This window comes from Eufriesea mexicana, unplaced genomic scaffold (genome assembly GCF_001483705.2).
Source record: "Eufriesea mexicana isolate 0111107269 unplaced genomic scaffold, ASM148370v2 scaffold1172, whole genome shotgun sequence".
In the NCBI taxonomy this organism is placed as follows: domain Eukaryota; kingdom Metazoa; phylum Arthropoda; class Insecta; order Hymenoptera; family Apidae; genus Eufriesea; species Eufriesea mexicana.
The window spans coordinates 77107-93033 of NW_016909298.1; the positions used below are offsets into that span (position 1 = coordinate 77107).

General features: G+C 41.2%; 1 protein-coding gene across 2 annotated transcripts in view; it reads left to right on the forward strand.

Annotated features, from left to right (window-relative positions):
* Window positions 1–15927, forward strand: part of Stacl (SH3 and cysteine-rich domain-containing protein) — an 83753-nt gene that overhangs the window by 63173 nt on the left and 4653 nt on the right. Inside the window, exons 4-10 of one of the 2 annotated variants that reach the window (XM_017900388.1) lie at window positions 133–525; window positions 919–1175; window positions 1671–1782; window positions 10231–10385; window positions 10560–10610; window positions 11374–11645; window positions 13510–13659. In XM_017900388.1, coding sequence (XP_017755877.1) covers window positions 133–525; window positions 919–1175; window positions 1671–1782; window positions 10231–10385; window positions 10560–10610; window positions 11374–11645; window positions 13510–13659 — 1390 coding nt within the window. The remainder of the gene's footprint in view (window positions 1–132; window positions 526–918; window positions 1176–1670; window positions 1783–10230; window positions 10386–10559; window positions 10611–11373; window positions 11646–13509; window positions 13660–15927) is intronic. The other variant, XM_017900389.1, reaches the window with a different exon arrangement.

Consider the following 15927-nt stretch of genomic DNA (forward strand, 5'->3'; position numbering starts at 1 on the left):
ACTGTTCCTATCCCACGATGAAAGTTACTTCAAGTTCCACATCTCCACAGGTAACTAACACGCATGATCCTATTATAAGAGTAGAATTATGACAGAAAACAGAGAAAAGGAATAACAAATTCCTGTTCCCAGGTGTTTTCGCATCGGGAGGCCTACGAGCAAGTGATCGTGAAGACCGAGGAGAAGCTGCAACGTGCCCGGGCGGATTATAAGCGTGCTTACGCCGCGGTTTTGACGATAGATGGCGGAAGCGAGCAGGAACTGAAGCGCGCCTACTACGAGGCGCACAATGCTTACGTTCTTCAATTGAGGGCCACGAATGCCATCACGGAACGGTACCAGTCACAATGCCTACCCACTCTGCTCGGCGAAATAGCGGAAGTGTACGAGGAACTATGCGGATTAGCTTGCAAATGCGTGGCCGGCATATCGGAAGCGGCCGCGGAGCGCGCTGGGGAGCAGGCGAAGCGTTATCTGGCGGTCGTGAAGGAGGCTCAGGTTGTCGCGCCGCTGAATGACCTGCAAGTATGTCACACCGATACCTATTGCGATTCCCCCCTTGTTCTCTGACATTTGCAAGTTCAGACTGTGCCTCGCTGCACGCGATGTGCAATGTAACCAGCAACGAAAGGAAGGGGATCTTATCAATCGATAGAACCGAATTACGTTTGTGATGAGCTTGCCAGTAGCCGAGGCGTGAAGCTGTGGAAGGCTTCCATTCGTGAGATTCCAGCGTATTGCCTGAAAATTAGCATGTTCTCTTAGATGTACACGATCGATATTACTTCTTAAGGTTAGGCATAGTTTTGGGAGACGAGAAGAAGAAGGAATGTCGATACCAAGCGATAGAGATTAGTCCAGTGTACGTATAAGTCCAAGTATCGTCACTGACTGCTGTAATGGGGATTTTGTGTTCAGGTTTTGGCACGAAGCCTAGGAGCCACCGCGACCCCATCGAAGAAGCCCCCCAGGCGGCTGTTCGTGACGCCAGGTCCTCCCGAACAGGTTCCCATGGAAAGAATCAGTCAAATACCGACCCTGAGGGACGAACTGGCCCCAACAGGAACCAGCACTCTACCCCTGATGGAGGATTTACGACGAGAGCACGACAGTCTCGCTCAAGAAATCACTCGACTCCAGGACGCCTTGGACGCGTTGACCCGCATGCAAAGAAAGTGCGTTCATCTTCCGGTCTAGGTGAAAACTAGGCAATTAACAGGCTGTTTCTCAACCGTTGAGAACCTGGCGATTTGAATGGATACGTATCTCTTCGAATTAACTGCACCGGAGGGGCAAAATGGTCACCCCCTGGTCCTCGAGGATCGGATGCTAGGGAGATGGTGCTTCTAGGGATCCTCCATTTGGGATTTGGGAAAGTAATTTCGCGATATTGCGGTGCTGGCTTTGGGCACGAGCATGATCGATAACGCAAAGAACCGACGGTATATAGAATCCGGGGTAGAAATGATTAATGCCTAGTAAAAGAATTCTAATTACCTCTCATTCCACTTTTCGGTGGCCGGTTGAATTTATCAAAGGTAAACACGTTACAAAGGCACCACGATTCTCAAGCGGCTAGTATTTCCCGAATCGGTGGGAACACTCGACCCTTTTGCGCTTTAATCCCCTGAAACCGGGATCGCTAAACGGTTTTCTTTCTTTAATTGCAGGAGCGCCGAAAGTAATCTTTACACGAAAGTGGCCGAGTTGCAGGAAGACATTTCAATGAAGCGTTTCGAGCTAGGAGAGGCGCAACTATACCTCGCAGCTGTGCAAGCGCAGGTACGCCAATTGATATGTTTTGTTAGCAAACGTCACAGCGATTCAACCAGTTCCTTTATTTTCTGTGGGTAGGAACGTTAATAATTGATACATTTCACCAACCGAGAATTTATTCAGCGCGAACTGTATCGCTTCGAAAACAGTTGTTAGCTTTTAGTTACTTAAAGCTCGAGTCCTTTGTAACCGCATGATGAATTTAGGGACTTATGGAATAAAAGATCTATACGTATACTTCAGAAGTAGGTAACCAAACTTTTGATCAAACAATACCAAGGTTTAACTATCTGTTTCTGAAACGACCTGTACATTTATTTTTCTCTGATATCTTCTTTATCTCTGTTATTTCTCGTATTTATTCGCGACACGAATAATTCTAGTAAATTATCGATAGAATCGAATGTTTATTTCATTATGTAATGCAAGGTTGAAAATAGTTTAACCCCGCTCTCAAATTTATGAGATTGTTCGGTGAGGCTACTTCACTTTCTCCGAAGAATGTCTTCCATAATAACTTTCATAATAATATTAACTTTCCACCAAGCTTTTCCTCTTCGTGCTTCTTTTCTGGGTCGTTTAACTGAACCTCGTGCAAGATCGATACCAGAGAAAACGGAGACCTATTAGCGATTATCGAAAGTTTACTCGCAAATTGCCGCGCGCCAGTGCCGGCAACATAATGTCGCTAGCGAGAAAAAAGCACATCGAAAGTTCCGCGCACTCGGGCTAAAAACTTGCTACCACTTCGGCGAGTCTGGGTCGTTTTCTTGTTTAGAAAACCACGACAAGGCCTGCAGAAAGTTTTTTCATCCGCGGCAGAAAAGTTTCCGAGACTCTGATGTAAGGGAATCCGACGTGTGCGCGTGTACGTGTGTACAGGTGTTCGGGGGTAGAGAAATCGTTTGACGACCTCGAGATTGGATTTGCGACGAATCCCTCAGGGAAGATGTATCACAGAGAAGAAATATCACCGATTTCACGCTGTTGTTCGCTTGTACCAGCGATCTTCTGTAGTCAGTAGCGCTCCTTTGCTCACCATTCCATTTAAACGCGAAAGCATGTTATACCTCCATCTATGTAACAGTATGAAGAATTTTTCAATCCCAAAACGAACCTTCTAGAAGATAAAACATTCGATAAAAATATCGTTTATTTCTAGGTTATACCTTACATAACCTGTAACGAAATATTCAGTTTCACCGATTTTAATTTGTAATTTCCATTGGGTAATTTTTATATAGGTTACTTTCCTGGGAACGAATGCGTGATCGAAATTCTTCGAATTATTATCCTAACCTAAAATCGTATTCGTTTAATTGATATTACGTAGATGTTATGTTGCATTATATCGATCGAGTTCATTCGATTACGAAAAAGGAATAAGTGCCAGAGAATATCGTCTGTCACTCGTCCCTAACCTCTACCAATTTGTCATCAGCCATTGAAAAGATCACGACATCGTATCAGGATCAGCTGTCAGCAAAACCATTATTCTCATCAGCAATCCAACCACCTAACAGCCAGTGGAGTGCCTGAGAGCGACAAAAGGGCAATCCGTGACACGAGGTATCGGCTTGAGACGGCCAATCGAAGAAGTCTGTCGAGACAAAGGAACGTGTCGATCTCGGCCACGAGAAAAAGAACTAGCCCCGCGGAGCATTCGTGGTTGTCGACTCGAGAGACTCAGCCGATTAAAATTAGCTCGAGCCTCCCATTGTTCCCTTCCACAGGCCTAGAACAAGTACAATGCACCTTGTCTGCACACCTGCACGTGCTGCCGCAGTTTCACGCTTTCTCTAGTGCGATTCGTGTGATCGGTTGGGCCGGCAGCGAGATAAGTCGCCATATTGGAAACTAATAACTGGTCTCCGACCGTGAGTAGATGCATGAAGATTTTTCTACGAGAAGCAATGCGTGTTAACTGGTTATATAAAGGGACTTTAGAATACATGTCTCTATCAGTGAAGAGCAATCCATGTCAGTCGTGATCAAATTTAGTAGAATTGGTAGAATTTTGAGGTTATGCAGTAACAATCATCCTAGGAACTTTAAGGTTTTAAAAATTTTTATTGCAGATTAATTCCTAGTCAAGTAGGAAGATGTGCTTTAAAAATTTTAGGATTTTTAGAGAAGTACTCTACATTTTATTTAGTGGACACGTTATTAAAGTACCTACCCCAACCAGAGGTCAAATTATTCCGTCAATTTTTACTCCGAAGTCATAATAATCCATGAAAAGATAAAATACCCCAGGGGCTTTGGAATACGTGTATGTACTAGTGAAGAGTAATTCATATCAGTCGTGATGAAAGTCTGTGGAATTGGTAGAATTTTAAGGTTATGTAGTAACAATTATTCTAGAAACTTCAGTATTTTCCAAAATTTTAGATTAATTCCTATCCCCATAGGATGACGTACACTAGAATTCTAGAATTTTTAAAAAAGCTCTGTAAATTTGATTTAGTGGGCATAGTATCATAGTACCTACTCTAATCAGAGATCAAATTATCTCGTCAATTTTTACTCTAATAGCATAATAATCCATGAAATGACAAAACACTGGAAACTTCCGTTAGTAGGTTAACCGAAAAGTATTCACGCATGGACTGACCCCAAACTAACCTAACCTATCCCAAATCGTCATGTCCGAGGACTCAGACCCGATTCGTGTTCCGGGCTGAAACTCATCAACGGGATCACAAGCGCGAAAGAGGCAAGGACGACATTAAAAAACCACTCGAGCCGAAAAGTCGGAAATACGGTGTCCTTTGTCGTGACATGAAAGCTGAAAGATACGTGAGACAGATTTTCGCATTACGCCTCGCGTCGTAAAAGCAGCTGCATGAAAACTGAGCATCTCTGGCCACTCGTTCCCCAGCGGAATGGGGATGAATTAAGAGGGGAAGGCTACGAACGATTCCGAAACGAGTCCGGGAGTCAAAAAGACGTAAATCCCGTGATCCCCTTTCCTCGTCGCGAAAATAACTCGAACAGCAGAGTGTACGTACTCGAGGAGCGTACATACGTGCTACGGGAAATGCTCGCTTCGGCAAACTCGCCTGCTTTGACACGCGCCTGTCGGTATTCGAATCGCGATGGAGTCGTGATCGAAATTTTTTGAATACGAACGTGGCTGGCACGCAAAATGATAAAGATGACCCAAGGTTGCGAATATTACCTGTTTAATATCTTCCACAGCTGTATAGGAATAAGAGGTTGGCGCAAAGGCAACAAGGACGTAGTTTGCTTCCCCCACCACTCTGTCCCGGGTCAGACATGTTGATAGAGGAGGTTAGGTTATGTCGTCACGGGTTTTATCTGACGTTGATATGATAGGATATCTACATTTGCATTTTATTTCCTTGTCGACATCGATGCTACATAATCATGATATTTTCAATAATAAAAATCCGTTAAAATAGATATTTTAATTTTAAGAAATATCGACTTTGGAAGCCTTGTTTCGCACCTTTCTTATCTTTTATAGGTTATGTTTCGCAGAACTGAAGTTGAAATATTTTTCGAAGTAATTATTTCTGGTACTTTTTGGTGGACAATTAAACGATATATCGATCATTATATGGAAAAATACGTAGTTTTATTTGAAAAGATGGTGATGATTTCGAACAAACATAATTGGAACCGATTTAGCTTTTGCCTCGTAAAATTTTTTATAATATCATTCTGAAACTGTAACTTGGTCCATTTGCTAAGAACATTCGGTATATTAGACTGTTTACCTGTTTTAGAGTTGGCAAAAATTAAAGCAAGCATAACCTAGATTTGTATTAGTTCAGCAGACTTAACCTGGACTTCAACACTGACAATATGTCAGACTTAGCCAGTGTGTAGTTAATGGGAAGCTAACCTAAACCGAGATCTAACTGTCTGGTAGGCAAATCTGCATAATTTGTACCCGTATGAATCTAATCCTAACCTAATTCATCGCTAACGTAAGTACCTTCATTAAACTTAAAATTACCCAACTATCGAACATAACCTATATAAATCGGTCTATTTATTTTTAGAGAAAACCGTCGAAATCCAATATGTCTGTCGATAGAAGCGAGCAGTGACAGGAATGGAAATCGTAAACGAAGGTTTGTGGAACGGGAAAAAGGAAACGCGAGGTGAAATTTCATTTTTTTTTTTTTCCATTCAGAGACAGGCGCGTTAAGCGTGCATCTCTATTCAATAATATTGATTTACATACGACTTTGAAACACGTGCATGTGCCTACCCATCGAAAGCATCATACTAGTCGAGGAGATTGGCCTGATTCGAGCATGCCACTCGAGCATTTGTAAAATACCTGAATACGACGTGTCCTGATCCGTCACTTGGCATGCCAGAGACTCGGAATACCAAAATGGAGGCTGATCCGGACTGCGCAACACCAAAAACTGAAAATTTTTCATCCGAATTGGAATAACAATTCACAGTAACAAATCGAATAATAATGAACAGAAGATCAGAAAATCAGTAGATCAGAAGATTCTCAAGTCGTCATATGCTCGCAAAATTAGATATCGAATTATTAGAGCAAAATCCACGAATATTCATCGAATAAAATGAAACAAAGAATATTTTGCGAAATATTGGAGCGACGTTAATTAAAATTATCAAGTTAAACGAAGATAGGAATTTCCTGCAAGGTATCCGGGGATCAAGATCCTGAAGTTGTGATGAGTCTGCTCGATCAAAGTGGTTCATAAATGTATTCGGTAACAGAGGTGCCACAGTGATCCCATAGATCCTTAGAATTGGGCACGTAGGCAGGCAGATTAGAGATTGAAACAAGGTCGTTTAACCGGGGTGCTTTCACCGGGAGAGATCGATATTGGGGGCAAGTCCTGCTAAAATTTTCAACAAGACACGTTCTAATGGACCTGTCAGCGACCACTAGAGTGTCTATGAAACAGGCCGTCCAGATATCGATAATTGCCTGCTTCGATCCCTCCTAGCAATTTCCTTTGCATTAGACTTCCACCTAACCCCTATTGCTTTTACAAGACGACGGAGAAGGATCGTGTTTACTATAGGAACCTAAAGACTTTGAGCGAAATACACGAAAACGCGAACAGACATGGATATTTTTTCCACTTCTATTTTTCCATCACTCTTTTTCCATTTCGACTACGGAGTGTGATTCGATTGGAAACGGTTCTTTGAAATATTCAAAAAGCATCCCTGATCGATAGCGCTTGGATGAAATCGTAAAAGTTGCTCCAGTTCCTCGAATATGGTAGAAAACGTTCCAGCCCGTTCTGCATTCCCGTTCAATTAAAATATTCAAGAGCATTTCAATTCCTGATAATTCGCTGAATATTTTACGAGCAATCGTATTAAAATCTCATTAAAATGTCAAAATTCCAGTGAGAATTGCAAGAAGCCGAAAGAGCCTACATTAACGACAAGGTACAAAGAAGAACTCAATTATTGCTCTCTGTTTTCGAGCCTCCTATTGTAATAAATTCGGCCAATTTCTCAGTCTGTCGCAAACTTCCCTGGGACGTTCAAGAACTAGTGCAATTAAAGTTAAAACATATTTGGACCGGGACCAGGAGGCTAAAAAATAGACTAGCAAGATGATTTAAAATCTCGTACATCCAAGGCTCCTGTTCTATTCAATTCCATGGATCCATTCAAACTCGTACGACAATCAGACGTCTCTGGAACGTCTAAAAATTGGTCCAATCAAAAAGTTTCGTCAACCGAGGGAGCCAAGAACGGCAGCCCAATTAGTACAAACATTCTAAGTTCCTTCACTGGCTGGAAACTTCTGTCCCAATCAATTCTACAGATCCATTAAAACTCGCGTAATAACCGAAACTTCTTGGAGACCTTTAAAAACTGTCGTAATCAAAAGTCTCGGTGAGAAGGTTCAGAGGGACCAAAGAAGAGTGACCACCCTAAATTGACAGAGTGGTGTTAATCCCCGCAAGATGTTCGTTTGAAATACAACCAAGAGATACGTAAGGATGACTCAGTGGAGTGAAAAATCAAAGGCAGAGGCGCGTAAACAGCACGTGCTGCGGAAACGAGAGTACCACATGCGGCGAGCGAATAAATACGGCGCGCAATCGCGCGACATGCGCCCTCACAACTAGGTCAGCCTCCGACGCGACCGTCTGAAAATCCATTCCTGGCCTCGAGTCCGCTCTCCTAGGTCAGAGTGGCAGGAGGAGCCTGACTAGTCCTCGGGAAAATGGGCTGGACAACGCTGCGCACACAAGTCGTTAGTATCCCCTTGAACACCTGAAACACCTGGTCCCCTTCGCTTTCTATCGCGAATCCAGGTCACCATCGGCATCTTCACGGAAGCAGAAGGCAATCGAAGCATTCCCTGAACCGTGGAACGCTTTTGCGCTGGTGAATCCTCGCGTCCCTGGCTCCAGTCAGCTGTAGTCCGTTGCTATGCGGCTCCCTGCGGTCACTATCGGTCCTCTCTGCCTCGCAGGGATAAACGGTGTGTCCAGTGATACCTGATACGTATCTGTGCCGATGAAACTCGCGAAATCGCAGTGGATACAGGTCTATTCGAAAGATAGGTCAGCTGCCTCCAGGCCAGCTGGTGCATGGTGTTTGAACACGTGACTCGCAGTGTCTCAAGGCACTCAGGACACATAGTCCCTGTGGCTAGATGACACGCGTGAAAGAAGATCTTAGGACACGTGTTCAGAGTGAAGTGTGTCTGCTTGGTTGAATTGACCCAAGGAATTGGTTCACAATTGGCCTTTCGCTGCTATGCAAAATGGACTCTTCGCGGACTGGTTTTTCCCCTTGGTGCTGTGGTTTCGAGGAATTTCGTGGATGGAAATGATCGCAAATAGCTTCGTTTGTTACTCCTTGGAAGGGATCTTTCATCCTGTGGCACCTTTCCTCGACGTTTCGATGAGATTTATCAGTGATGAGATTTATCAAGTGACTGTGCATTTGCTTTGCAACTGGTGTTCCTTTTTCCGTTTTGCGACGGTTTTTCAGTTTGGAAACTGCAAATCATAGAGTGTAGTATACCGTGGAATAATGTTGAGCGAAGTTTGGTTCGCTGGTCGATGCACCTTGAGTCTCTTTATGAATGAAGTCCACACGATATACCCAGTGTGCAATATAGCGATGGGTACAATGGTCTGCTTGGGATCGATAGGAATCTCGGTTGCAGGAATACCATCGATGGTCGTCCTAATTTTAATTAGAAATTATTTCCGATACTGTAGCCACGATTGGATTAGCTATAACATTAACCAAAGTAATAACCGAGTAATAATCTACTTGTAATTCCTGATGACACTGACTGACACTGCTGGTAGTTGTTAATGCAAACGAATTTGTATATTTAATATGCTCCTGATCAATTACCCTGTAAACGAATATTTGGGGTACACGTTAATTGAATCGTCGAATTCGGTCATTTCGAAAATTTCAAATGCAAAGTAGCAGAAATAATTGCGAAATAGTCCGATGAATCCGTGATGCCAATAGGTGTTCCAAATGGAAGCCAATTAATACCGACTCCTCCATCGTATTAAAACCGTTCTGGCTTCCTCTTTCGTTGGATATCTATTTACCTGTCGATTGTGCACGAGCACGTCAAACAACTCGTGCAGAAACTTGGCTATTTTCCATTACGATTATTCCTAAAGCCGGACACACCACAGAGAACAGAACTTTGTGAAAAGTTTCCGATATCCTATACTCGACGATACAATAACGTCTCTTATAGAATTTACATTTTCCATTATTACAGTAAACATAAAAAGAAGAAAAGAAAGATAGGGAAGGGTATAAAAACAAAAATTACCTTTGGAAAAGAAAATATTGCAAGGACAAGTTTTCTAAAATTACGAATTAAATAAATAATTAATTTAAAGGAATACGAGTCTTCGTTATTGTATCGTCAAGAAATAAAAATGGAATGGAGAAATTTTCTGAAAGGGTAAATTAACGAAAAATCAATTTGGAAGCAAAATTTTGTACCGTTTTGCATTGTCCAAAGGTAAAAGATTGGAAAAATAAATCTTCTAAAAATGCAAATTAAAGAGAAACGAATTTACAGCATTAAATTTTTGATCATGCTATCAACTTGCAGTGAAAAAATTGAAACGATGAATTTGCTGGTAATATAAATTAAAGGAGAATGGATTTAGACAGAAATTTTGTACCATTTTACTGTCCAAAAATAAAAAGTGGAGGAATGAATTTTGAGAAATACTGGGAAGGGAGAATTAATTGAGTTACTGCAATTCCAAAGAAATAGTAGTCGATTTGGTAATAAAAGGGAAATTAACGTAATTAGTTAATTCCATAATGGGAACGTTCATAATTCCCAAGAGGTTATATAGAGAGTGGTCGTTAGGGAATTTCCCAAGGCTAAGGGAAAATTGAATCTACTCGAGCATTTTCCAGTCTGCTGGAGCAGATATTACATCTGATGTTCGCTTCGATTTTCAGAAAGAGCTGTTCGGGGCTGGAGAAGCCGGTCAACCGGATGGGGTGAGCAGCCGGAAGATGTCGAATGGCTCGACCGGAAGTACCAAGCACAAATGGTTGAAAGCGTTCAAGAGCTTAAAGACCAGCTCCCCAACGACTCCGCCGTCAGCTGACAAGTTAGTAACTCCTAACGTTCAATGAAAGTCAACCTTTATAAATCCCTTTTTTTTCTCTCTCTCTGTCTCTCTTTTTATTGGTTTTTAGATATAGCGTTTTATTGAAAGTGTGTTAATGGGAAGTTGCATTTGAATAACCAGAATTGTTGTTTTGCCAATGCTTAACTAACACAGAGGAAAACAGGCGATGTACCATGCTGTTTCTACAGTCGTTGCCATGTCCAGGTGAGATTATCACTGACAGCCATGAAAAATAATTTTTAATTATTCAATATATTTAATTCGACATTTAATTAAGAATATAATTAATTGCTTTTCCTGGAATATTATTCACTTTTAACATATTACATTTCACGTGTGTATGTGTGTGTGTGTGTGCTTTAAATGCAATCTCTAAATGAAAACTTATAACATATTTTTTTTAAATATTCTACAGAAATATTTGATTTTCCCTGTATTATGTAATCGTTTACTTAATAATGGAGTATAGTAATTAATAGTAAAGTAATAAAATTTAAGTATACTGTTTACTGAAACCTAGTATCAAATTTTGCAATGAAAAGCTTACATATTATGGTTTTTAGAAAATAGAAAATAAAAAGTATAGTGCAGCAGTCTGCAAGCAGCATGCCATTTTTAAAACATGCAATACCTAATTATTTAGACAACAGAATTGGTCTCTTCCCCCTCGAACGAGGGTATATAATTAGAATCATTAGTATCATTTTCTTGTCTCCTTCGAATCAATCAAAAAATTACACCCATATTTCCTTATTGTGTCAGTATAAGGTATTTCTTGATATGTCACGAAATTTTTTAAATTAGATAAGGTAAGGAATCGCTGATGAAATGCGGTACAAGGAAGAAATAGGTTTGTCTGTGTTATTTTCATGCTCTTTCGCTTTACCCAGGAGCAATCTGTTCCGAGAATATCGCGAAACTCCTCTGAAGACTATTATTAAAGTGACGAAAAAACCACCTGTTCCAGAAAAAGCCTAGAGTCCGAGGGTGGCCACTCTTGGCGCGAATACACATACCGAAAGATCACACCCTGTGATGCATGCGGCCAAGTGCTGCGTGGCCACAGTCGCCAGGGTGTCAGATGTCGTGGCTGCAAAGCGAACGCTCACACCGACTGCATTAACCTGGTGCAACCGGCCATGTGCCCTAGCCTAGCACCCAAAAAGAGCGGCGGGATTCCCCTTCTCCGCCGGCAGAAGACCCAGGCTCAGGTGGACGAGACCGCAGCCGCAGAGTACAGTAAGTACGAACCAGTTTAGAATGTAAATGTGTTAAAATTGTTCTTCTGATCTCCTTTCTCTCTCTGTCTATCTATCTATCTACCTGTCTATCTGTCTCTCTTTCTCTCTCGTTGCCAAGGACGATCGATGCTCCGACGAATCAAACTGATCTGTTCTGCTCTGGACCCAATTCTTGATAACTTGGATAATTTTCAGAAATTCGTGCCGTTGGTTCATCGAAAGCGAAGGTGGCTTCCTTTGTTACGATGGGACCTAGCGGAAGGAAAGGAAGTTGGACGGAAGTCCAGGGTTGAAGGGTAAGGGAGATGACTATCGATTCGATATTAGAGCTAGCGGGGTGAAACAGATTGCGTGAAATTGATGAATCATTAGCGAAATTTAAGCCCCACGACCTAGAATCTAATTCTGGACCAATTTCGGAGGCCGAATTAAAGTTTTGCAGTTAGTTCAGGTTTTAGAGATCATCTCCGACTCGGTTGAGTAGTTGTTTAGAGCTTTGGGTATTCGGAGAAAATTGGCGGGTCGAAGCACGAGTGTTGAAACAGTCAGCGAAGTGTCAGTTTGATTGCAAAGAGCATCGATCGATCCGTCAGCTAGAAGAAAACGGAAGTAAGCGAAGGATCAACACTGCACGAAGCTCTGCTCCTCATCTTTTCACCTCGATCGACTTCCCTGATCACGATCATCGACATGCAAGGCACAAAAGGGTCAGAGATCACGGTGTGCATCACAGTCCATCGCGATTAACCAATTAATCGGATCATTCGCCCTTTAGCCTTCTTCTCCTACGTCCCTTGATCGCCTGAACAGGCTGCAGAAAAGGGAAAACTCTTTCTTTATGGTGTACTCGGTGTTTTGTGTGGCTCGAAGTTGTGGTTGTCCCTGTTCAGAGTCACTGAAGCTCAAGAGTCGATCGTTCGAAGGCTCCTGAAGTTCCAACTCGTCAGTTTAACAGAGATAGTTCTTCTTCAAATGAGAATTTTTGAGCTGACCAATTGAGGTTACATAAGAATGGAAAAAAAATTTGGAGATTTTAAATAACCCTATTTTTGTTGAGAAAATTTTTCATTTGAGAGGGTATATGAGAAAAGATGAAAATTATTGGGGCCCTTCTGGTTAAATTCTCGATTAAACGATGGCTATATACTGTCAATCCTTTCAACTTGATTTACTTCACGCGACGCCACGGTGAACCCATCCTTCGAACGATCGATGCCAATTTTATTAGTTGCTATGACCATACTCGACTAATGTTGCAAATTGACATTAATCAATTTCAAACTGACGTATCTTAGCAATGGACAGATATTCTCTTTGGTTTTTCCAAATTTTGGATAATTTAATATTGGTACTATTACTTTCTTTAATATTTTGTTTTTATTTGCTATGTGTATAGAGTCAGTATCTCTGAACAAGTGACACCAATACACTGTTAATGTACATCAATGAAGTTCAACTCTTGGTGATAAGTATAGCTTCCATGAGCAAGTGTCTTTAAATTTACAGTCACTGCTTGTCAATCTTATTTATTATTTTCTGACCTACTTCTATGTATCGTTTCCCCCTTTATTCGACGCAAGAGAATGCTTCTTCTATTTCACTGATATTGTCTAAAAGTTTGGAGAGATATTACTGTAAGTATTGTAAATTGTTGTCTAAGTAGTACTCCCATATAAGAAGTAAATAAAGACACTTGTTGCCCAAGGAACTAATGCTTCCAGCCATAGAGTTGAGAGCAAAAGTAAGGAAAGAAAAATGAAGCAAGTAAAAGAAAGAAAGGAAAGAAAAAATGACAGAAAAGCACCTAGTGTGATGTCTCTCGTGTGCTTTTGCATTGCTGTCTCTCTATCTCGTGTGGGCAGACGTGGACGCCATATACCAGGTGCTGAAGCAGGCAGGCGAGATTCGTGGAAACTCGACAAACTCACCACCTACGCCTCCCACAGCAGATCATCCTCCAGCACCTTCGTCAGCGAGGGCCTCCTCCCACCCCTGTTCCTCGTCCACCTCTGGTAAGGCACAGCACCGATTCCTCATAACCTTGAAGCAGAACGCCATCTTTTTATATGAAAAGAATACAATCCTACAGTTCTTGAAACAGTGGCTGGAGTACTCTTCAGATGCATCTTACCGTGTAAAGAAAATTGCTGACTAATAGCTCTAGTTATCGAGGCCACTTGATGTAGTAAATTGTAGTTTCAGAAAGTTTCTGCCAGCGTAGAGAACATTTACTGCATTGTGAAAGTTAGAGGTTAAGAATGGACTTAAATTACCTTCAGTTTTAATGGAAATAAATGGATACATGTGAAACATTCTGTCCATATGTTAAGGTAATTGTGTTATATTCTGGCATAGGTATATTGAAGATATAACTGTACAGAAGGTTGAACTGATTGAATTAAATCTTTCAGTTGATCGCAGTTAAAAATAGGAAGCAAGAGAAACAAAGCAAATTTCTTTCGTACGGTACTGCATTTTCTAAAAGATTGCATCCTTTATTTCAATCTTTTGTTCAATTAATTTTAGTTAAGGAAGTTTCATAATGGTTTCTCTCTTCTTGGGACTTTTATTAAATGTCAAATGTATATTACTTCCTTTGAAATGAAAGAATACTTGTCCAGATAAAACTATGAGAATATAAGTCCAGGTAAAACTTGGTACCGATGAGATAATACCATGGCAACGTATAACTTTATTGAAAGTTTTACAATTTATTTTGTAACAGACCTAATGAAAGACCAGTAATTCATTAATTATGTGTTACACATAAGTATTCAGAGACTCATAAAGGAAGCTTATCAGATATTAAATGCATTACTGAAGTGACTCCATCAACTTATATAATAATGCTTGAGTAGTATCTGCTTCAAGGTGGCACGTAACCCTGTTCTCTTTTTTTTATTCTTTTAATCAACAAAAGTATAGTTGTCTTCTTCAGGGACATGACTCGTAATTTTGCCTCTTTTTTCCTTCTTTGTGGTCTTTCCAAACTTTTCTTTGTATCTCTTACTACTTCTCCTACTTCATCTTCATTCTTCCTCTTTATCTGCGCGCCATCTTTACTACTTTTATTGCATCTCAATGCTCAGGGAACCGAATTAATAGTGGCCATAGGTGTGTCTGTAAGCGAGCACTGGTGGAGTTAGCCGTCAGCAATTATCATCATTTACTTTCCCGATGTCATCGAATTGCACTGCCATCTGAATTTTCGTACTCGCGTTCAAACTTTCACAACTGAAACATTTTCAATTTTACAATACCGGATACCTTCGATCGCTGTCGAAACTGATCAATTATTATTGGTCATGCCCTAGTGACATTTTACAACGTACGAACATTTTGAAAAATCGGTAATCTCGATTACGATAAAGCAACTTTCTCGTGAATATTTTTATTGTTTTATTATCGTGCTATGTGTTCACGTGCGTTTACGTCGATAGTTTGCGACGGGAGAAATATAGCAGAGGATTACATGAAATCCTCTGGAGAGCGTGGAAAACACGAAACTCGAGGACACACGTAATGAAATTCATCGCTTGACAGTACCATGAACAAAGGAATAAAAAGTAACCAATAAAACCAAAAGTCCCAAAATGCTTCAACTTCTTCCCCAACAAAATTGATAAAGCCATTGTCGCTAATCCCCAGTCTCCGAAATCGCAAACGTAACAGCGGGAGAGCTAATAAACATCAGCGCCAAAAAAAAACGACTAACCTAAATAAAGTTTATCTCGGGGTCTAAACGCGCAATTCCAACTGATCCCGCTAAGAGGGAAACGAATTACCCAAGGGAGAAAGAGACTAACAGCACTGGTAACGTTGAAAGGAAGCACGAGTAGATGGCGCCACCGGTTCCCACCGGTGAAATTCCGTGAATTGCGTCCACTAGCGAGTAACGTACAGTTCGGTAACGAGCCGAGATTATGAGAGAGAAAGAACCACGTTTGGAGTGGCAGGTGTGAGAAAAAAATATATAATACGAAACAAAATCATCACGGAATCGTTGCAATTCCATTGACCAGGACGAGGTAGCGGTGGATCGATGTCCGGAACCAGGCCTTTCGGACAGCCCCTTGTGCTGATGGTCCATCAAGGGACACCCCCGATCTCGTCCCCGAAATCGTCAGAGCCTCCTTATCGCGGCTCCAACAGGAAACGATGACCTATGAATGGACGCGCGTCGTTTAGCGATTTGCAAGTCAAAGAAAATAAAAATAAAAAGTAAAAAAAAAAAAAAAAAAATTTTAAACACCCGAGATGTTAAAATCGAGCATATTTTC